General features: G+C 44.9%; 1 protein-coding gene across 3 annotated transcripts in view; it reads right to left on the reverse strand.

Moving 5' to 3' along the window:
- LOC308281894 (LIM and calponin homology domains-containing protein 1-like) overlaps positions 1 to 23,418 on the reverse strand; it is an 82,320-nt gene that overhangs the window by 1,633 nt on the left and 57,269 nt on the right. Inside the window, exons 11-24 of one of the 3 annotated variants that reach the window (XM_080722234.1) lie at positions 16,685 to 16,723; positions 15,988 to 16,120; positions 15,126 to 15,280; positions 12,968 to 13,886; positions 10,742 to 11,068; positions 9,251 to 9,353; positions 8,545 to 8,570; positions 6,840 to 6,953; positions 6,082 to 6,174; positions 4,926 to 5,124; positions 3,632 to 3,725; positions 3,382 to 3,465; positions 3,059 to 3,167; positions 1,626 to 1,728 (exon numbers count right to left, since the gene is read on the reverse strand). In XM_080722234.1, the coding sequence (XP_080578360.1) occupies positions 1,626 to 1,728; positions 3,059 to 3,167; positions 3,382 to 3,465; positions 3,632 to 3,725; positions 4,926 to 5,124; positions 6,082 to 6,174; positions 6,840 to 6,953; positions 8,545 to 8,570; positions 9,251 to 9,353; positions 10,742 to 11,068; positions 12,968 to 13,886; positions 15,126 to 15,280; positions 15,988 to 16,120; positions 16,685 to 16,723 (2,498 nt within the window). The remainder of the gene's footprint in view (positions 1 to 1,625; positions 1,729 to 3,058; positions 3,168 to 3,381; positions 3,466 to 3,631; positions 3,726 to 4,925; positions 5,125 to 6,081; positions 6,175 to 6,839; positions 6,954 to 8,544; positions 8,571 to 9,250; positions 9,354 to 10,741; positions 11,069 to 12,967; positions 13,887 to 15,125; positions 15,281 to 15,987; positions 16,121 to 16,684; positions 16,724 to 23,418) is intronic. The other 2 variants (XM_080722235.1, XM_080722236.1) reach the window with 2 other exon arrangements.

Here is a 23,418-nt window from a genome sequence, read left to right on the forward strand (position 1 = left end):
AGTAAAAAGTTGAGTTGAAGTCGACTTTATCGCTTGATGACGTCATCACATCACACACGACCCCCCAATTATTGTTTTCTCACTCAACTGTAAACAAACCAACATAAAGTTTAAGTGTATAGAGGGTATCTGCACATTTCTAAAGTGCCAATTTAAGGACTTTTTAATACCTCTAAAATGGCAAATTAACATTGTCCAAATTGTCAAATATATAGAGGCAGAAATTGTGAAAAGTTCTTTTTTTCCAACTTTCGACTTTCTCTGGTGGGAGTCGACTTGTGTAATGAAGTCGACTGAGTCGACTTGTCGACTTTTTCGTTAATGCCCTAGTACATACCTACAAACACACACACGCGCGCCATGAAAAAGACAGCATGTATCCCTGACCCTGCGCTAGATTAAAAAATCTGTTCTTTTCGGCAAGCGACACCGCCATGCAATGGTACATACAGTGTAAGGCTACTGTACTGTATATGTGTGTGTGTGTGTGTGTGTGTGTGTGTAGAAGCCAGCTAAGCGTTCATGCCAGTCCCGAGGAGCAAGCATCATTGACCACTAAACCACTGGCAGGCACTGGAAATGCTACTTTTATTTGCGACGGGTGTTTGTGGCAGCAACAAACACTGTCTGGCGCAGTACTCTTATTAGCGCTACCTCTGCTGCTTTATAAGCACATAACCTTGTGTCACCAGTCTTTCCTAAGAGGAAAGCCTGGTATCAGTTTGATCCGGTCTAGGCGGAAACCACAAGCAGAAGAAGCCCCGTCGCTTTGTTTTGGTTCCCCCGGTTTGTTTGCCCAATCCCTATTAAAATGCTCGAGTAGCCTAGTGTAGTCTTGCCAGTCGCTACGAGTTGGACTAAAAGATGCATATCGTCACTGTCGGGCAGAAACCTTGTATCTCCAAGTTTCAAATGTGTATGTTTTTTCACAAGGTAAAGCCCTGCTTCATCACACAAGGCCGTCGCACAAAAGTAGTGAAAACAGCTGATCTACAAGCACACAACGCCTCGCACCGCGAGGCCTTGTGTGCTTGTAGATCGGCTGTTTTCACTAGTTTAGTTCATTTTTAAAATGATAAATACAAAATGAATGGTTTTGGACAAGGTTTCCACCCCCATCCACAAGGTTTCCAACGACGATATGCCAAATTAATTTTCCAAAAGCGAAACTACGCTGCATCAAGGGGTTGCGTGGTTTCCGCTCCCGACCGGATCAAAGCCCGGAATGTGAAGCCATCCCAGGCTAATAAGCACATAAATCATTTGGACTAATAATTAACAGAAATGATAAAACCCCTGTGCTGGGGTTGTGTCACACAGTGGTTCTCAAAGTGCGGTCCAGGGCACGGGTCCCCAGCGGAATTACTTTAACAACTTTGACACTATATATATATCGGCTATTTGAAAAGAGCCAATGAGCCTCGTTGCGACACATTGTGAGCTTGTAGATTGGCTATCTTTCGAAAACATGGTGAGAATTTTAACTAATTCGTGGGGATATTCAGATGGGGACCCACTGCGCAGCCAAATACATGTACTTTCGGGGGTCTTTGACATGAAAACGATTGAGAACCACTGGTCTCACACGTGGGGTGTGTGTCTCTGTGTGAGCGTGTGTCACTCACCTCGAGATGCGATGTAGCACTCGTGACAACTCAGGACTCCATTACGAATCCTCACATCGGTCCCTGTGCTGGTGTCACCCAGATGTCCATCACACACTCCACACTGAGGAGGGGAGGAGAACATTTCAGTACAGAAACCTTAAGAATTACACACCGCTAGGGGCCATTTAACGCTATTACTGCCTTTTAATTTGAAGGGATGCTTGGTGCCTTGGTGCCGCGCCGTTTCCTCCGTAGGCCGCCGCTATTATTTTGAAGGGCCGTAAGGGGGTTGTTTTTGTTTTTGGGGATTTTATCACTTGACGGCAACGATTACGTCATCTAGTCACATGACAGTGTGAGCCCAGAAGAGAAACATGCCTGCGCCCAGCCCGAGTCTATAGTGTACAGTATGGAGACCACTCTTTGTATAAAAATGTCTCTTTTGAGTAAATGAAGTCTCTTTATGGGCCTCTCAATGGATTTACTATGGAGGACGTTCACTTCGCGTGCACGCCCGACCCGTGCGTTGTAAACAAATCGCGGACATCACCGATGCGGGCGCGACCGGAGCGACGTACAGTAAGTAATTATACCTTTACTGTAAATAAGATTGACAGTCCTCACCGTCAACGGCACCATGATTTTAACCCTTTCAATGACGGTGAGGATTGTCAACGGCAGCAGAACTGTTAAGGAACCATGAGGGGTCCATGGACCACACTTTGAGACCCACTGGTGTGGCAGAGGGTTTCCAGTGAGGCAACATGCACAATATCAGCACCCTGACTCTGTTTGACCAGAATGGAACAGAGCCTTAAAGGACCACTTCACCTCTGGGACAACCAGATCTTATTTTATTGTTGTTTGGGACACGACCAACACAATCCTGAGTTATTTTTCGTGTTCAATCTGTGTTTTTAGATATTTTTGTATTTCAGCATGCTACAAAGCATCAAATGATGCATTTTGCATCATATGACGCATCGTATGATGCAATATCATGCTACAAAGCATCATTTGATGCTTTGTAGCATGCTGAAATACTAAAATATCTAAAAACACAGATTGAACACAAAGAATAACTGTGTTGATCGTGTCCCAAATAACAATAAAATAAAATAAGATCTGGTTGTCCCAGAGGTGAACTGGCCCTTTAAGGAAGAGGTGCTGCTTTGCATATAGAGGCTATTCCTAGCATCTGGTTAACTCATTTAGGACTGAGGCCAATTAAAAAAATGCCTTCTAACTCCTGTACCTAAGTTTTTTGAAAACATTTATTCAAAAATTACAAAAACATTATGTTCCTATATCGTCACTGTCAGTCATCTCCAAGTCTCAAATTTGTATGTATGTTTTCTTTCCGTAAATTACAGCGTGTGTGTGTGTGTGCGTGCGTGCGTGCGTGCGTGCGTGCGTGCGTGCGTGTGTGCGTGCGTGCATGCGTAAATTACCTTAAAACACTGTATGTGGAAGAACAGTCCAAGAGTGTCAATGATCATGGCAGCTCCTTTACCAAGAGGCTGAAAGCAGCCAGAACACTGCCGCTTCCCACTAACACACCTACACGTGCACACACACACACACACACACACACACACACACACACACACACACACACACACACACACACATCACAACAGGGGAGTACATTGACATTTAATGTATTTAATTACAGTACTGAAATTTGGCATCAAGCATTTCGTGAAACCAGTGTGTATGAACTGGTACACGTGTGTGCGTGTGCGTGTGTGTGTGTGTGTGTGTGCGTCCGCACCTGCTGGGGGAGCGGGGAGGCTGAGGTGAGGATGATGATGATGAAGAGCATTGCTGCGTGCCTACGATGTCATGAGATCCAGAGCTGTGGAGTCCCAACAAATGAGCAAAGAAAAAACATTTTCAGAACTTTAAAAACATTTTCATAAATATTCACAATTTGTGAATGACACACACACACACACACACACACACACACACACACACACACACACACACACACACACACACACTAGACCAGCGTATCGTACCGTTTAACAGAAGTGGGGAGCTGGGAGTTGCGGTCCAGAGAGGCAGTCTTCCACATTTCCTGTGTCTGTGAGGACTCACTATCCCAGGATGCATCTGCAAACAACACATCATGGTTAAAACAACCGTACACTACACAAACACCAAGCAGCACGTGGAACCGAAACCATTTATGAACATTATTTATGTGCATTGTAAGGACTTTCTACCCAAATTAACCCTGATTTGTATATGTGCGAGTTGTGCCCTCTAGGGGTCGTTTGGGAACGGCACAAAGATAAGATAAAAATCGGGCTTTTTATTATTGTTTACATTCTATGCGCGCAATATTATACCAACTGATAGTTTGTATATTACTAATAGTATAATGAGGACATTTTCTAGTGATAAAATAATCATGAGTGCAGCCAGTAGAAAACGATCTGGTAATAGTAAGAATGGCATCGGCAGAGATGCGCTCACCTCACTTGGGGGTGAAAGAGCTGTGTAAACAAAAACCCCTCCCCCTTTCCCTTCCATAGTTGCCTGCCGTAACCAACATTTTCAGTTGTGAGTTTTCCCTGTTTGAGGACGGATAATGCCACTGGTACGTCATGTTTTGATTGTATTCTAAAGTGATTAATTACGTTATAAGCTGCGGTTATTATACTCATTTATGAAGGAAATGTTGATTATGATATGCCATGAAACTAATGTGTGTTTTATTTTATATGCTTTCAGTAAAATAACCAGATTATAACCACCATTGCATTAAACCTGTGACGCCATTTCCGACCAGTTCCATAGATCCAAGTTTAGATAGATGTGTGATTGTGAGAAATAGAAAATAAATGATACCAGAAAGATCATTTGTCGTTTGCATTGGTTTATTTGCAAAACAAGGTGTGTCTGCGTGGTTTTCACGGTTTAAATCCGTTCTCACAGAGCCCGGTCGGAGGGCTGCACACAACTCAAGTAACATCTTTAAAATCATATCCGAACATGCATGCATGGGCAAAAGAAAAAACACTTTTAAAAACGAGTGACAGTGGACAGTAGGAGCCTAACAGTCAGACTAATGATGATTTATTTGAATAACGACGATTTATTTCTCTCTCGGACGTCCACATACGTTAACGCGGAACGTCCTCGCGATCGATGCCCGCGCGTTGGTTCCCACAGGACCAGCCAGCTTCAAATTACACAATTGAAATTGTCCACAGTCCTACCCGACAACACCAGAAACTAAATGTGGATAAATGGAAGAGTTGGGAGACCAGCTCCTCCATTTATCCAACTCTTTACTCGTCCTCTCACCCTGGAAGAAGTGCAGCTTGGATGTGTGCTGGTCCTGGTTGCTCGCCGAGGTTCTTTGGCCGTTGTGCTGCGCGGGATCGCTTGCTTCTGTCTGATGGACGTGCTGGGCCGGTGCGACTGCTCCTGCCTGGCCTGTCTGCAGCTTGGCCAGGCCAGAGGGAGCGAGGGGCGAGGCCGTCTCCTCCAGAATGAGCCTCTCCTGCATGGACAAACACAAGTTGATACACAATAGAATGTCAAACCACTTCCTTAGTAAAATCAAACCCAGTGTGAAGTGAGCGGTGCCTTTTATGGGGCAGTAAATGAGTTAATCAGCCATCAGCCCAACATAACCATAACCTCAAAGTCCTAAATCCATATAAAGATGTCCCTCGTGGGGGCAGAAACATGAACTGGTACTGTATGTATACGATAACGTCTTGCTGCATGCATGGTCATTATGACGTATATGGACACGACAGGCTGATAATTATCAGCCTGAAGTATCCATATACACCATAATGACCAAGCAGCAAGACGTTATAGCACTTATTACCCGGCTGATAAATAAAACAATTTGACTCAAAACTAAAAACAAAGTATTTCCTTGTTTACAGACGGCTGAAAGTATTACACAAGTGTTGCACTGGGCATCCCCCCCCCCCCCCCCTCCCAGCAACACGGTCGCCTTGGAAAACAAGGAAGTGCTGATCAAATAGAATCCATTTTCTACGTTGTCTATTTCTCGCCTCAAATGTTTTGAAAAACATTCTTGAGAGCAACGTTTAGTTGTAAATGACGCTGTGTGTTTGTTTACATGGCTGACATGTTGGATACTAAATTCACACATCGTAGCCTGAGTGCAGCAGGTGGTATGAGCCTTTTGATTAAGCAGCGGTGAATTATAGAGCGGAGTGGTCATTACACCGCTGATTTCAGCGCTTGACCAATCATAATCAAGCATTCAACCAAGCCGGTTAATAAGTATTATTACTCTTGGGTTCCAATACGACAGCACTTTAACATATAATAACGCGTGTGAATCAGTTGGCTTGTGTGTGTGTGTGTGTGTGTGTGTGTGTGTGTGTGTGTGTGTGTGGGTGTGTGGGTGTGTGGAGGGGTATGAGGTATGTACCTGCGCGCGCGTGTGTGTGTGTGTGCATGCGTGCGTGTTCACCTCTTCATTATGTCTCCTCTCCTCCTCCTCCACCTCCTTCTGAGCTCTCTCCCACTCCTTCTTCAGCTTCTGCTGCTCCCTCTGGTACTGCTCCTGCACACAGAGACACCTGTTATAGACCAGCGCTTCTCAACCTGTAGGGGTCCCCAAATGATTTGGGGGGGGGGGGTCCCCAGATGATTAGCGTAATGTGCAACATTGTTTTCTCACTCAACAGTAAACAACCCAACATACAGTTTAAGTGTATAGAGGGTATCTGCACATTTCTAAATGTCCTTAAATTTGACAATTTAAGGACTCCAAAATGACAAATTAAACATTGGCCAAATTGTCAAATATTAGAGGCTGAAATTCTGAAAATAGCCGATCTACATGCATGTAGATGTACAGCATGTAGATCTGCTATTTTCACAATAGAGCCGTGTTATACAAAATGTTATGTAACTCTTAGTGCTTGTAGGGTTAAAATATAGCAAACCTAAAAAGTTTGAGAACCACTGTTATAGACAGACAGACACACACACACACACACACACACACACACACACACACACACACACACACACACACACACACACACACACACACACACACACATGCACGCACGTATGTATGTACTGTACATACCTCACATACCCCTCCACACACAAGCCAAAATGGTTCCAATCCCATGCATTTATTTCCTTCAACAGTGACACACACACACACACACACACACACACACACACACACTAACATGTGTAACATCCTCATTGTACCTGTAGGAGGCGCTCTTGCTCCAATTGCCACCTCTCTTGGCGTTTGCGCTCCTCATTGGGGTCCCAGACCCAGTGATTAACACGCTTAGCCAAGTTCAACATGGGGGTCTCAGTCTAAACCCAGACCACCCCCCAAGCAACACGCCGGCACACACACACACACACACACACACACGCACACACACACACACACACACGCATACACACACACACACACACAGGACAGGACAGAACAGAACAGGACAGAACAGGGAAAAATAGGAAAGGTGAGGAAAAGACAGACAAGGTGACAAGACAGGTGACTACTAGAGATACTGGAGAGGAAAGCCTAATTTATACTCCATCGACAATATAGGGATGGGACGATAATCGCTATTAGCCCTATTCACGGCCCGCCCACTCAGCATCCCCCTGGTGCTGAAGTCACATTTTGAAGGGTAAAACCCTTCTAAAAGCCCATAGAGTTAACACAGAAATCACAAATGTAATGCAATTTCCGAATAGTAAAGTGTAAAATATGGCTAGCATGATCAAGAACACAAGATAGTAAAAGGCACAAAGCATTATAATTTACTTTACCGTTCGAAATAATGATTTGTTGGCGTTAAGTCCAGCTATTTCTGTTATAGTTTCCCCTTCTAAACTGACGTCGCCGCCAGGAAGTTGCTGAGAAATTTGCTGAGTGGGCGGGCTGTGAATAGGGCTAATTGTTGTTTATCGTGTTAAAAAAATCTCTCACGATAATCGTATTGTGGAGATTTACATAGGGTGACCAGACGTCCCGGTTTGGCCGGGACAGTCCCGTTTTCAAGCTGCCCGGTGTCCCGGTGTCCCGACAAATATCTCTAAAATACTAATATGTCCCGGTTTTCAACATTCACTACAAAATTGTCATGGTTTTTGGCAGAATTAAAATAACAGTAGCTGTTTTCAGTGGTTGCAGAGACGTTTATCCTGATCTTTTCATGAAAACATGCTCACCTAACCAATCAGAAAACACGAACAAATACATTGCGTGTCTGAATTCAACACTGCGGCTGTTTGTCAATCACTCACTGCCTGTATGCTACCCTGCAGTGCATATACAGTATGTGCGCGTGCACAAACGTTGGAGAATGGGCACGCGCAAAGCAATGCGCGTGCGCATTGCTTTGAGGGTCCCGGTTTTAGGCAACAGTGGTTCGCGTCCCGGTTTGAACGGCTGAAAATATGGTCACCCTAGATTTACATTTAGTGTGAAATTAACCTCCGTCATGCACTGGGATCAATTCACTTTTTATTTGCCGAACTGCATATCCGGTACCACTTAAACCCTCTATAATTGGTAAAAAGGACCTGGAAATAACATCCTTGATACAGTCTTTTTTCACTCTACAAAATCTCTTTGATTATCGCGATAATATCGTAAATCGCAATTTCTTTGGTCACTATAATCGCGACATGAAATTCTCATAACGTCCCATCCCTAAGACCGACACAATACTCCATCGACCGACACAAGCTAGCCAGAACAGATCTACAAGCTAACAGCATGTCGCGCTGTGACGCGTTGTCACCTTGTAGATTTGCTCTTGTCCGCGAGCACTGTGATCATATGAAGGAGTATAAATGGGACTGAAGGAACAGCTGGGGGTCAGTTGTTCTAGAACCAGAGAGAAACTTGAGGAAACCATAACATGCAAAAGAACATACGATATATACTTACAGTTACACTGGTCTCCTCAAGGCCTTCTGTGTGTGAAAATACAAACACGCACACACGCGCACACACAAAGATAATAAAAAAAAAAGTTAGAACATTTTATATTTGAATCAGGGGTGTAGTTGTCCCGATTTAAAATGAAGCAAACACGGAACTGAAAGTTCCTATGATTGGCCGCTAGCCGTGCTGTTCTGGTACCAGAAGCAACATGTTCTCCATAGGATTCCATTCATTTCCCCCGAACCTTTACATTAGATTTTCTTACCTTAATAAATATTGTCATAAATACTTTATGGTTCCTGTCGCTAGTTTAAAGCCTCATTTCAATCACCATGAATGCGTTTGTGAAAATATGGTAAAATTTCTGTTATATTTGATGTTATAGCAGGGTATGCTGTAGGAGGGGCTTTTGATGATTCTTCTTTGTGTGCTTAATTTTCGGCAAGCTCAAGACAATGTCCCATGAATCCATGCGGTTTCACGTGACCGTTGGCAGCCAATAGCATTCGAGATGGTAACATGTCTACCAATGAACGTTGATTTCTACAATGATGGCGGCACCCATACAACGGCCAAGAAAAGCTTCATTTGCGCAGCATAGAAACCAATGGCTTTCCACTGTCCATATATATTTTTTTTTTACAGTCTATGATTTGAATAGAAAGCCTAAGACAGGGAACCTTTGGCATTGTGGGTAGCGTAGTTTTACCTGTGCCAGTAGGGGGAAAGGCCTGCAGGCTGCTGGGTGATGTCACTGGCCTGGACTCCCTCTCCTCTAGCGGTCGTCCTAGCAGCCCCAGGCTGCCGTTTACCTGAAAGAAGGAATGGGTGTCCAACATTAGAACAACAGTTCAATTTGTTTTATGGACAACTTGTACTTCATTTTTATCCCTGTTTATTTGCATGTATAAACTCCTGAAATATTAAAGTCATACTACAGTATGTAACATACATTTTTGGTGACACCACAGCGTTTGTCTATATGGAAGTACCACTCAAAAAGGAATGCATTGCTGCAGCGTCTTAGCGATATTTTGTAACGTAGCAAGTTTGTCAGAAACGGTATTTACTAGCTTTGAAATAAATAAATATACACATTTTGGTGCTTCCTTCATTTTGGCATGAGTTTCGGGGACAGACACTCATGATTAAAAATAAGTGTTTAATAGCGTTAAGAGAAGTTGTCAAAAAATTATGTGTTATGTGAAATGGTTATTGTGAAAAAAATAACCTTTTCTGTTTTGTATGTGTCTATGGAGTTAACATTACTCTAATAGACCACCGGGTGGGGTTATAATGTGCAAATTTGCCTTCCCTGTGTATTTTTGGTTTCTTCCTGAAAGCTGAAAGCCACTGAGTCAAAAGGCCTGATCGAAAAACATAGATTTAATGACATCATAAAATCATCCCCTCCCCTTTTACCATACACCCAACACTGTGGATCACCCAACTTCAGCTGGGTCACCACCAGGCATGCTTAGTGAACTGGTGGGTATGGCAACATAAAAACATCATTTTAACACGTTCTGTACATATTTTGGAAAGAAATCTTCCTCCTAGTATAATCATAATACCTGCTCATCAAGTTTTAGGGCTGGGGGGGAAATCATAGCACCCCATCTTTAATTGAAAATGTTAACAGGTTTTTAACTTTAAACCCTGCCCAAAGACTTGTCTTGACCTGACTGACTAGACATCTTGTAACATTGGTGTAAGTTCTCTCCACCTGCACAGTGTTGATTTCGTCGACTAAAACTATGACAAAATTTTTTTGTCGACTGTGTTTTTTTCACTGACGGAAACTAAATAAAAACAAAATAAAAACTAAGCTGTGGTGACTAAGACTAAGACTAAATATATTGTCAATTTCGTCAACAAAATGAAAACTAGACTAAAACGTTAGGGAGGGACTAGTGGAGAAGAGAGTCATTTTATGTGTGGTTGCTCTCAGGTGTTGCGTGCTGAACGCGCAGTCATTACGATGCCATCAAGGCCTGCCAAAAAAAAACATTTTAGTCGACTAAATCAACTGTAGATTTAGTCGCCTAAATTCCCTAAAAGCTTTTGATATTTAGTGTAGTCGACTAAAACTAGACTAAAACTAATACTTTTCAGGTGACTAAATTATGACTAAAAATAAATGAAATTTTATTCCAAAGACTATGACTATCAAAATTTGCTGTCAAAAACAACACTGCACCTGCAGCACGTTGCTAAGCGGATCCGAGGGGACGTGCGGCTCCACGTGGGTCGCCGTGAGCTCCGTCACAATCGTGGTGGTGATGACGCAGCTTCTCCCACCAATCAGAGAGCTGATGGCAGAGCCCGACGGCGCGCTCGCTCTCTCTGGCTGCGGAGGAGGCGGCGACGACGACTGCCCCTCTGCTTCCTGATTGGCCGCGGTGTGCTCAAGGGGAGGAGCCTGGCTGTCCCTCTGTGGGGGGCGGAGAGGAGAGACGAGGGGCGAGGGTGCCGACGCCGTCGTCTCCTCGGCGGCTTCTCCGTTGACGCGCAACAGACCCTCCACCTGAGGACGACAGACAATAACATTATTAATCCATTTAGGCCTAGAATTATTTTAAGGAATATTTCACTTTCAAAAAAACTTTTTGTCATTTTATCGTCTAATCAGGCTTTTGGGAACACCCAGGACAGATTTTGAATTTCTTCATTCAGTATTTAGATATTTGATATTCATTTCCCCCATCCCCCCATATACAAACCCATTATAACTTCAAACTCCATTTTAACCATGATAGATTCATTTAAAACACCTGTCCTTCTTTCTGGTGACTCCTGACACCCTCCGAATACGCAAGCAGGCTGTGTTTTTTCGATAACATTTTTCATTGATTTCTATACATTTTGGGGGGAAATGAAAATGATTAAATACAATAAAAGATTATAAAAAATAAACGAGAAAGGTTATCAAAAAGTCACGGCCTGCTCACGTATTCGGAGGGTGTTAGGAGTCACCAGAAAAAAGAACAGTTGTTTTCATTGAATCTATCATGGTTAAAATGGAGTTTGAAGTTATAATGGGTTTGTATAAGAAGGTCCTGGAAGGGGGGAAATGAATATCAAATATCTAAATACTGAATGAAGAAATCCAAAAACTGTCCAGGGTGTTCCCAAAAGCCTGATCAGACGATACAATGAGAATTTTTTTTTTTTTAAAGTGAAATATCCCTTTAATGCATTAACCTTCGAAAAATAGCAGATCTACAAGCTCACAGCGTGGCACAGAGTGCCGCGCTGCGAGCTTGTAGATCTGCTATTTTTGAATATATCTTTTTTAACTCAAATCTCTGCTTCTGGGGGTCCCTGGAACAACATATTTTGAGATGGGGGTCCGCGGCCAAATACATGTAATTTTGGGGGTCCTTGACATGAAAAGGTTTGAGAACCACTGATTTAGAAGAAGGATTTAGAAGACATTTATAGAATTGTGTCAAAGATATTCAAAGACTTGCACAAATGTTCATGATCTACAAGCTCGCAGCGCGGACGTGACCCTCCACCCGAGGACGACGGACAATGACATTATTCAAACATCAATATACTCCATTGTGAGCTTGTAGATCGGCTATTTTCGAATGGCCAAAATGTATATAGGGCTGAAGTGGTATGTTTTGTAATAATAATACCGTATTTTCCGGACTATAGGGCGCACTTAAAAGCCTTTAATTTTCTCAAAAAACTACAGTCCAGTGCGCCTTATATATGAAAACAGTTCGAAAATAGACCATTCATTGACAGTGGCCTTATAGTCCGGTGCGCCTTATAGTCCGGAAAATACGGTAATAATAATAATAATAATCAAAATCTACAAAGTAATTAGTAACTAAAGTTTTCAAATAATTGTAGTGGAGTAAAGGCCTGTCCATAGTATCTCCGAAACCTCAGAAATGTTTCCGACGTGCAATTTTCCGAAGTGCAAATTTCCGAGTCGGGAGTGACGTCATGTTGAAGTTGAACCAGACCTTTCTGCCAAAAGTTCGGTTTTCGGAGGAAGTGTGCACAGGCCTTAAGAGTACAATATTTTCCTCTGAGATGTAGTAAGTAAAATTATTGGAATTGGAAAGAGTAAAAGAACAAATACCAAAAAATTGTACTTAAGTACAGTTTTTGAGTAAATGTACTTAGTTACTTTACTCCACTGGAGACTGGAATACATATCGTCGTTGTCGGGTGGAAACCTTGTGAGTCCAAAACCGTTTGCGAGGCGTTGTGTGCTTGTAGATCAGCTGTTTTCACTACTGTTGTGCGATGGCCATATGACGAAGCAGTGCTTTACTTTGCGCAAAAATGTACAAATTCGAAACTTGGAGATACGAGGTTTCCGCCCGACAGTGACGATAAATATACACCACAATTTGACTTGACCAGTGAGATCGGGTCCCAAAGCAGTCCTCCAGTGACTCACCTTGAAAGGCTTGTGTCCGGAGTGAGCGTTCCTGCTGGGCTGACAGTAGGGCTTAGCTGTGAGCAGAGGGAGGGGTCTGGAGGGGGCGGGCAGAGGGCGCACCGGCTGGGCTGCCACGATCCCCGATGGCGAGGGCTTGATTTCCGCCTGTGCAGCCGCCGGTGCAGCCGTCTGCTGTTGTGGCGTGCGTTTGATTTCCATTTGAGCAGCCGGGGCCGGCGCCGGCGCCACTTGCGGTTGTGCTGTGCGTTTGACTTCCACTTGTGCAGCCGGGAGCGGTGGAGGTGTGGTTCGCGGCGGAGGTGGTGTGCGATCTATTTCCGCGTGTGCAGGTGCAGGTGCAGCCTTGGGTGGTGCTGCTGGCGTGGTTTGCAGTGTTTCTGGCTGTGGGGGCAGTGCTTGTGCATTGTGTGGCACTATCTGTACGGTTTGGGGTGCGTCTCTTATAGTGAGTTGTGTGCGTGCAGCCTCACGCTCTTCCCGCTTGGGCTGAGCGGCCTCGGGTTGTTGAGGTTCGGCGTGTGCGTTCTGGGAGAGAGTGTCTATGCTGTGGGGAGCGCTCGACGCTCGGGCAGAGAGCTCAGCCGGTCTCTCTTCTTGCTGTGCAACTGTATCCCTGTCTTCAGCTGTGTGGTTCTGGTCCATTGCGTCGTCGAGTTGCTCTGGTTTTTGCAGAAGGTCGGAGGAGGACAGGGTCCTAACAGACTCAGAGTCGGTAGCGGACTGGTCCTCCTGGTCCTCCCGACCCTTGCTGGGGTCCGCTGCGGACTTGTTGGGGGAATTGGGGAGTAGCTTGAGGCTGTCCAGGGTCGCATCGCTGATGGTGAATCGAAGCGCGTAGCTCTGCAACACCATGGCTGCTTCCTCGGGGGTTGTGGCCCTCCTGTACGCCTCGCACAGCGACAGCTCCCGCAGCTCTCTGGACGGGGATAGAGAGAGAGAGAGAGAGAGAGACAGACAGAAGATAAGTGAGGTAGAGGTTTAGAGTCAGGAGAGATCGAAAGAAACAGAAAGAGTGAGAGAGACACTGTTAACCACTGCACAAAGGTTCTGTGAGTCTGTTCTTAAAATTATCCATGACCAAACCTAGCCTACCAAAGTATGGCTAGGTTGGCTAAAGATGCAGTTGGTGGATCAATATTGTATATATTATACACTGGTCCTAATGTTGCCCTTTAATCCTCTATAACCATGGTAAAGTATTTTTTAACAGACTGTAGGCATATCCTGTTTTTGTGCTTGCATTCATATGTAGACAACATGTGTAGGATGCCACCATCCTGTAGGCTGCAGACTGCAGGTCCTCATTCTGGACACACGTGGTAGGCCTATAATTAGGCCTACATTTTGTCTTTGTTCAGTAACACCCTGAAGGAGGCGTTTGCCGAAACGCGTTGGTGTGTTTTAATGTTCTAGCCCGTTGAATAAAGGCCTGGACCTGGATTGTTGTGCCTCTGTGGCACATTTTGTCCTCTTTTGCTCATTGTATTCCCTTTCATGAGCACCGGTGGTTTGAGGGATACCAGTAGGGTATTTCGTCGACTAAAACTATGACGAAAAATGTTTGTCGACTGCGTTTTTTTCACTGACAAAAACGAAATAAAAACGAAATAAAAACTAAGCTGTGATGACTAAAACTAAGACTAAATATATTGACAATTTCGTCAACAAATTAAAAACTAGACTAAAACGTTAGGGAGGGACTAGTGGAGAAGAGAGAGTCATTTTATGTTTGGTTGCTCTCAGTTGTTGTGTGCTGAAAATAGCCAATCTACAAGCTCACAACGTGTCGCACTGCGACGTGTTGTGAGCATGTAGATCTGCTATTTTCAGCACACAACCAAATGTAAAATCAGTCATTACGATGCCATCAAGGCCTGCCAAAATACATTTCAGTTGACTAAATCAACTGTAGATTCAGTCGCCTAAAATCTTATGATATTTAGTCGACTAAAATTAGACTAAAACTAAAACTTTTTAGGTGACTAAATTATGACTAAAACGTTTTATTCAAAAGACTATGACTAAAACTAAATCAAAATTTGCTGTCAAAAACAACACTGGCCCGGGGATGGCGTAACAGAGAGCTATGATCCCACAGGAAACCAGCTGGTCTGGGGGAGATTTTGATGGTCATAATGAGCCCTAACACCCTTACTTCTCCTCCAGGATCTCCTTGTAGGTCTTGATGCTCTTCCTCTTGTTGAAGTCCCCTCCTCCCTCCTTCATCTTCTCCATCCTCTTCCTCTCCTCCTCCTTCTTGATCAGCTCATGTGAGGCGCTGCGGCGCTTGGTCTTCCAGCGAGCCAGGTCCTGTCAAGCCAAATACAACCGTTACTAGGGGGCGCCAAAATACTGAACCCAACCGGTATACCTAACCGAATGGCCCATACCGAATTTCTTTATTTTTTTGGGTGTGGCCACATAAAAACATAATTTTAACTCTTTCTGTACACTTTTTTGGAGAAAATCTTCCTCCTAGTATAATCATAATAACTGATTATCATGTTTTAGGGGGGAAACAAATGATTGCACCCCATCTTTAAAATTAAATGGATTCTTTATTTTTTCATTTTCAATTTTTACTGTACCGAAACCGTGAGCCAAAAACCGAGATACGAACCGAACCGTGGGCTGACTGAACCGTGGCACCCCTAACCGTTACGTGCTTTATTTGTGTGTGTGTGTGTGTGTGTGTGTGTGTGTGTGTGTGTCTGTGTGTGTGTGTGTGTGTGTGTGTGTGTGTGTGTGTGTGTGTGTGTGTGTGTGTGTGTGTGTGTGTGTGTGTCTGTGTGCAAGCCACTGGACGATCACTGCCAAATGTCTTGTCCCAAAGAAATACCTTGCCATACATTTTATATATTGGGAAATTTTGATAATGGATGGAAGTAAAAGAAACCATGCCCAAATTTGGAAAGGGCCGATATCGGCAATATGATCATCATCGATATGTCAGAAATAAATTATAAAAGCTTGTCGTTGTTATTTCTATTTCCTGTTGTATTTGTGAGGTGTCTTACACTCCGCCAGTGCTCGTCCTCCTCCTCCTCGTTGCTGTTGAAGTTCTCGTGCGCGCGCTCCGCGCGGGATTGGCCGAGCGGCTGCAGATGTCCCGCCTCCTCCTCGCCGATCATGTCGCCCATACTCACACTCCTAGACGGGAAGGAGAAGGGGAACGGTCAGCTTGTGTAGAACTCTCAGAATGACAACGATATTACGCAGGAAAATGCTTATTTATCCATTTGTAACTCTTACTCTATTTGTAAAAATTCACACGACATAAGATCGGTTATATGTTCACATCTGTCCAACTTTGCCTGTTGTCTTTTTCATTCACTCTCCACCAATGCAAACGTGCTGGAGGTCTAAATGATGAGCGTTAACACATTGACAAGACACAGTCCTGTGGCCACCAGCCACAACCATTCAGCGCTGACAGACGTAGTGGCCTGGTTAGTATAGATGTGGATATGATGTCTGTGTGGTGCTTGACCAAGCAGCAAACCAGTTTAAAAGAAAAAAGGAAAAATACATGTGGTTAAAATGGAGATTGACTGGGTGATGTAGGTGTCACAATTTGAAGTACATTGGAGCATGCATACGTTTAAATCACAGCATTGGTGGCGCGTGTGCGTGCGTGTGTGTGTCTGTGTGTGTGTGTGTGTGTGTGTGCGTGTATCATGCAAGAGCTCATAATGTTCAGGCCGAGGGACTTACTCAGTGTCCTCAGACATAAAAGCAACTCGTCGACTCATCCTAAAACAGAATAAAGCGAATGAATGAATGAATGAATGAGTGAGTGACAAGAAGGATTATGTGGTGGGGTGGGGGGGCGGGGTGGGGCAGTAGCAGAATGCATGTCACAGTGGAAGGCTTCAAAGTAAGTAAACCTTACTCAAGTCAAATGTTTAGGCTAGAGAGATCAGTGATTCCCAACTCTGATCTTGGAGGGAAAAAAATGCATATTCTATCCAATATAATATGCATACGATAGAATAAAGGTGGAATAGAATAGAATAGAAAAGAATAGGATACAATAAGGATATCATAGTGTCACTGTCGGGCAGAAACCTTGTATCTCCAAGTTTCAAATGTGTAACTTTTTTCACCAAGTAAAGCCCTGCTTCATCATACAAGGCCGTCACACAAAACTAGTGAAAACAGCCAATCTACAAGCACACAACGCCTCGCGGCGCGAGGCGTTGTGTGCTTGCAGATCGGCTGTTTTCACTAGTTTAAATAATTTTTTAAAATGATAAATACAAAAATGAACGGTTTTGGACATACAAGGTTTTCCGCCCCACAACGACAATAGGATAGAATAGAATAGAATAGAATAGAATAGAAGGAGGATAGGATAGAATCCCAGAGGACCCGGTCAGAGGAACAACTGGACTAGATGATGAATGGTGTGACGTCACTTCCACGTGAAGTGGGACACATGCAGTGGGGGCTCATTGGGGGTGGGGGTGGGGGTGTCTCACATCATGGGCGGGAGCTCGTCGTCTGCCAGCCAGGAGGGTTTGGTCAGAGGCTGCTTCACGCCTCCTCCTCCGACTCTCCTTCCGTCCTCCCCTGCCGTCTTATCCTTCTCGACTTTCTCTTCGGCGTCCGCCGCGAGCCTCTCCATCCTCCGCTCCTCGCACCTCCTCGCGATCATCTCCTGAACCCGCCTCTCCGCCGCCGCCTTCGCCTCGGCGGCGCCGCAGGCCTCCTCCTCCTGGGCGGCGGGAAGAGGAGGGCGGGGTGGAGGAGAAGAAGGAGCTGCGGCTTTGGCGAGGCGGCTGGGGAGGGCTTTGTCGGCCTTGGGCTCTTCGTTCTTTCCCTCTTCTTCTTCCTCCTCCTCTCTCCGCATCACTCCCACGCACTTCCTGAACGGGGCTTTGGGAGGCGGGGTCAGAGGAGCCTGAGGTTCCGTTGCCGCGGTAACGATGCTGCTGAGATAGTGTGCACGAACATCGGCGTCAATAAGGAGCACGGCGGGTCATCATCATGAACGCACGCGCCAACGGGCAAAGGCAGAGCTGCACAAACCCAGCCGCAAACTGAACGAGCAAACAGGCTACAGTATCTTTCAAAACACAAGCCCAGGTCAGACCTGAACCGAGAGGTCAGTTTCTGACTCGCACACTCCACCACCCACAACAAAGCCACAGCAGAGGAGATGGAGCACATGAGTGATATTAGTTGGTTTAGTTCTCGGTTGCTTTCACTCGACGTCCATCCACGGCACAAAAACCCACAACCTCACAAGAAGCAGGCAACACAAAAATAACAATTTAGTTGCCACTCTTATCCAAAGCGACTCAGACAATAACCACACTGGACGTCAGTATCATGTTAGTATCACACAATAGAAAACCTTTGTCTTTACCAACAACCTATGGCAAACTTTAAAATGCAATTATCTTCAGGGGCGGCACAACAGAGTGAGACATGCGACAAAGGTCCAAATTCAAACCCATGACATTGCAGTTATGGGGACAAGGCACCAGCCACTTCAGCCACCAGGTGGCACCCCAAGCTCTCATGAATATCACACGTTAAGACAGCTTCTAATAGCTGACAAGGACACCCACATTCCTCCTAATACACACGTAGAGTAGACTGCATGCCCGTTGCTGCCCATTAGGCGATACCTGTCTCTTGGGGTCTTGTCTATGAGTGTAGGTCTGCCATACAGTGGCATGGTTCCAGACACAGGTGTGTTTTTATGTTGGACGGGGCCGGGTTTTGGTAAGAAGCGGTTAAAAGACGGGTTCGGCCCGCCCGTGGCGGCTTTTAGGAAAGCTCCCGTCCTGCGAGTCATCATGTCGTCCTTCTCCACGTCCGGCGCCTGCCCGTCTTCATCGTATTCATCGTCGTCGTCGTCGCCGTCGTCACGCCTCGTGTGCGGCGCAGTTGCTCGCACGATCGGGACGCCGAGGTGTTGTCGAGGCGTTTCCGTGGGAACGCCGGGTTGCTCTGGAGGTTGCTGCACTTCCGTTCTGGGAAAATAAACAACCTTTAACCACTTATGCCCTGTTTTTGTGCGTTGTTGTACGACAATGACAAAAGTAGCCAATCTGCAAGCTCACAAGTCGCGAAAATATCTGTTTTTACATTAAACATGTTTGAAGAATTATACATTTTATTTACAAGTATTCACAGTGAACCCTACTCTTTCTTTTTGTCCATATGTAGGAGCCCAATGGAAACAAGACCACAAACTTGGGACATTTTTGGTGTAATCCTTTTATTCAATATATGTGTGCTCTAGTGTTACCAAATACTTGAAAACGTGTGCTCGTTTTTGCCAACGGGTCTGAGGCCCTTAGCTAGATGCAGAATAGATATTCTGCATCTAGCTTAGGGCCTAACTCAAATCTTTGCTTCTGGGGGGGCCCTGGAACTAAATATTTTGAGATGGGGGTCCTCGGCCAAATACATATCATTTTGGGGGTCCTTGACATGAAAAGGTTTGAGAACCACTGATATAGCAACATACGTTTTTTTCAGAAAACGTATTTTATTTAGAAGACTTTTGTAGAATCGGCCTTCATCAGTGGTTCTCAAACTTTGTCATGTCAAGGACCCCCAAAATGATATGTATTTGGCCGCGGACCCCCATCTGAAAATATTTAGTTCCAGGGACCCACTCACCCCAGACCCAATTCACTCTGAATTTGGGTCTTGCCTTAAAGGAGTAGTTCACCCCAAAATGTTTTTTTTTTCCCTATTGATTACTCATGCCATGGGGACTTGACTTCAATAATATGTTTTTGTATTTGTCGCATTCCTAAGACAAAAATTTGATTATAGTAAATTTACCCCCATTGATTCCGGATGGGGACCCAAATGCATGGCCCTGGATGGGGAAACCATCCGGGTAAATTTACTATAATCACATTTTTGTCTTAGGAATGCGACAAATACAAAAGAAATATTAGTAAGTAATCAATAGAAAAAAAGTCATTTTGGGGGTGAACTACTCCTTTAAGCTAGAAGCGGAATAGATACACGCAGCTCAGACCCGTTGGCAAATGAAAGGTCGCCTTGAAAACACCTCTCCGCCCACCTGACGTCGAGCTTCCTGTTCCTCTCCGCCTGCACCTCCCGCTTGCTGCGCGGGGCGGCGTCCGTCGTCGTGACCTCTTCCGGCTGCACGCAGCCGCGCCGGGACGCCGGCAGCGGCAGGAAGCGGTTGTACGTGGCCGCCGCCACGGTCGCTCCGCTGGCTTTGTGGAACGCCCCCGTCCTCCGGGCCAACATGTCGTCCTTCCGAGGATCCGGCGTCTTCCCCCCATCTTCCTCCTCCTCCTCCTCTTCCTCCACATCGGCCCGCCTCCTCTCGTACTGAGCCAGGCGCACGTCCAGCTCCGAGTTGTCGGCGCCATCGGCCGCGGCGGGGGACTGATCTCGCGCGAGGGCTGCCTGGCTGTGAGGTCATCACAAGGGGACTGTAAACAACCACCGCGACAACAGTTGCGCGACAATCCCGGCGCACATGCACGGCCCTCAAGCATTCAGACATACAGAAACAGCACACGCATGATGCAAACCATCACACCATGCAGGGTCCGTACGCAGACCACGGGGGAGAATGTCATCAGATACAGGACCACCTGGCGACGAACGCATGGTCCGTTTCTGATAGATCTGACCAGAAGTAATAATGACCTTTAAAATGAAGGATTAACGCAGCAGAAGTAGACTTGGAATAGGATCGTGTCATCTCTTCGCCAAGCAAGTTCAGTCCAGTGTAAGTGTGCACAAAATACAAATAGTGTAAACGTCTGATTATTTATAAAGGCTAGTTATTCTAAAGAGGTACCAGTGTGTGTGTGTGTGTGTGTGTGTGTGTGTGTGTGTGTGTGTGTGTGTGTGTGTGTGCGTGTGTGTGTGTGTGTGTGTGTGTGTGTGTGTGTGTGTGTGTGTGTGTGTGTGTGTGTGCGCGTGCGTGCGTGCGTGCGTGTGTTTGTGCGTGTGTGTGTGTGTGTGTGTGTGTGTGTGTGTGTGTGTGTGTGTGTGTGTGTGTGTGCGCGTGCGGGTGTGGGCACGTGCCAATGGGTGTAAAATACAAGCGCATCAGTAAAATGCACGACTTGCACGTACTATAGCAATAGCAAACACACTACACAGTAAAACCCTCAGTGATGATTCATCCATTTGGGTTTGAATCGTTTCACTCTCAGAGTTATGTTAACACTGAGGATCTCACTATGAACATACAGTAAATGACTCGTTCAAACCAACCCTGCAATCTATTAACAATTAGTATCGCGTGGCCAGACTGTTGACTCCTGCGATTTGCTAATGCTCCCGTCATACAGTCTGGGGGCGACGGAAGTCTTATGATGAGTATCCGGCATGAGAAGCTATAAGCCTCCACCCCACTTCCGTTTCATTTTGCGCACATTCATCCTAATATAAATAAAAATCATCGAAGCATACATGCTTATCAGAAATGATATTTTAAAGTATAGTTTGGAGAACGGAAATGTCAGCTTCCGATACTCGCCGTTCAGGAGCTGTAGTTCCAGACTCTATATAGCATTCGGAGATTGTGGAATAGTTGTCTGGCCACGCGAGACTAATTAACAATCAACTGGTTTGGACTGAACACTTGCATACCATTGCTGTCGGGGGAAACGGTTACTTTTCAGAATTCAAAAATAGCAAAAATAGCAGACATATTGCTACGTTTGATGCTTTGGTGTGACGTATGATCAAGTAGGACATACATTTTTTTCTTTATTTTTTTTTTCTTATATTTTTATCCCACGATTTTGTAACCCATTTTTCAACCAGTGCCAATTGCCTAAGCTGTAATCCTGGGCTCTGCTCTCCCTCTGCCAACCTGGGGAGGGGCCCGAACTGAACTCATGCTTCCTTCAGTGTATGAGGAGTGAGCAAGCAAGCCGCTTCTTATCACCTGACAGGGGGGAGCTTCCCCAGTTGGACGTAGCGTGTGGAAGGAACACGTTATTCCAACCAGTTCCTTTCCCCTCCATCAGGCACCCCGGCTGGCCAGGGGGGGGGCATTATTGAGACCAGGATTACTGCATGTTTTTTGTGAGGGTATCTACCCTCGGAGACACGGGGAGAACATGCAAACTCCACACGGAAAGGCCCTTTCGCCAACCCCACCTAGGGTGACGTGGAGAGAACACGCCCCCTGCGTTAATTAACAAAAAAAAAAAAAAAACACAAAAACATAGCATATGGAGAATGAAGGTTTCTACCCAACAGCAACAATGTACTACAGACTGCCATACGACTGGACACCACTAGTCTAGTCCCAAACACAGGCCATTATGCTTAAAGCCATTTAGACTGGGAACGCATTATTACGCATTAATTCTTTAACCATCATTTTATGCTTAGCAGATATACACAGTGGTGCAGTGGTGATTCAATGTTTGGGGGGTCGCGAACGCCGCTCAACACCTACTATACAGGTCTATTGATATGCATATAGGCTCATTTCTTTGTTAAAACAGTTGTCGAGGTGGGAACTTGGGGGGGGGGGGGGGGGGGTGCGAGACCCCGACTGAGAAAATATATGGGTCGTCGGGGGCGCGAGACCCAAGACTACGGCAACACTGGATATACAAGCTGCGAGCTTGTATATCTGCTATTTTTCAATAGCTTAAGTATAAAATAATGAGTTGGGTAAAGGGTAAAGCCCAGTCACTGTGGACCACCACTGTGTGGACCACCACTGGGCTATTGTTCCAGCCACAAGGGCCTCACCCTGGGGAACGTAGAACCTTTTTATGCGGGGGTGAGTGGGGAACATAGAACCTGGGGAACATAGATACGGTCCCTCTCTGGGGTTGAAACTATCCGTTGTTTTCTTAGCGATTACTCTATTGATTACTTTTTGCGATTAATTGAATAATCTAAAGGCAAGTTATTCTTTTGTATTTACTATTATTTTTGGAATACATCAACTATCAAATAATTGATTTACCGTTGTTATTTCATACTTCATCGCACAACAGCGTCGTGCGAAAATAGCTTATCTATGAAGCTCATGATGCAACGCTAGTTTCACTATTCATGATATCTTTTCAAACTTTAGGGCTATAATTGAGTACCTGAGAAGATAACAGTCCAAGTCCATATTCATACCAGACTGTAAGCCACAAACTAGTAATTTTTAATCTGTTAAATTGTTAATCCACTCCCCCCCTCATTTTGTTCAATTGTCTGTTTTAATGTTATCTGCTCCCTTTGACTGCTGAATATTGCTTGTAGGGACTTATACTGTTGTTCCACAAACTGTTGGAGATACTGTTTTTACACTTTCCATAAGTATTATCTTACAGTATGTCTTATAATTCCTAATATATGAGTTAGTAAAACAAATCTAATTCAACAAAATGAGGGGGGAGTGCATTAAGAATTTAACAGATTAAAAACGTCTAGTTTGTGGTTTACAGTCTCGTAAATAAAAAGAATATCCC

The sequence above is a fragment of the Nannobrachium achirus genome (genome assembly GCF_963921795.1).
Source record: "Nannobrachium achirus genome assembly, chromosome: 3".
Classification (NCBI taxonomy): Eukaryota; Metazoa; Chordata; class Actinopteri; order Myctophiformes; family Myctophidae; genus Nannobrachium; species Nannobrachium achirus.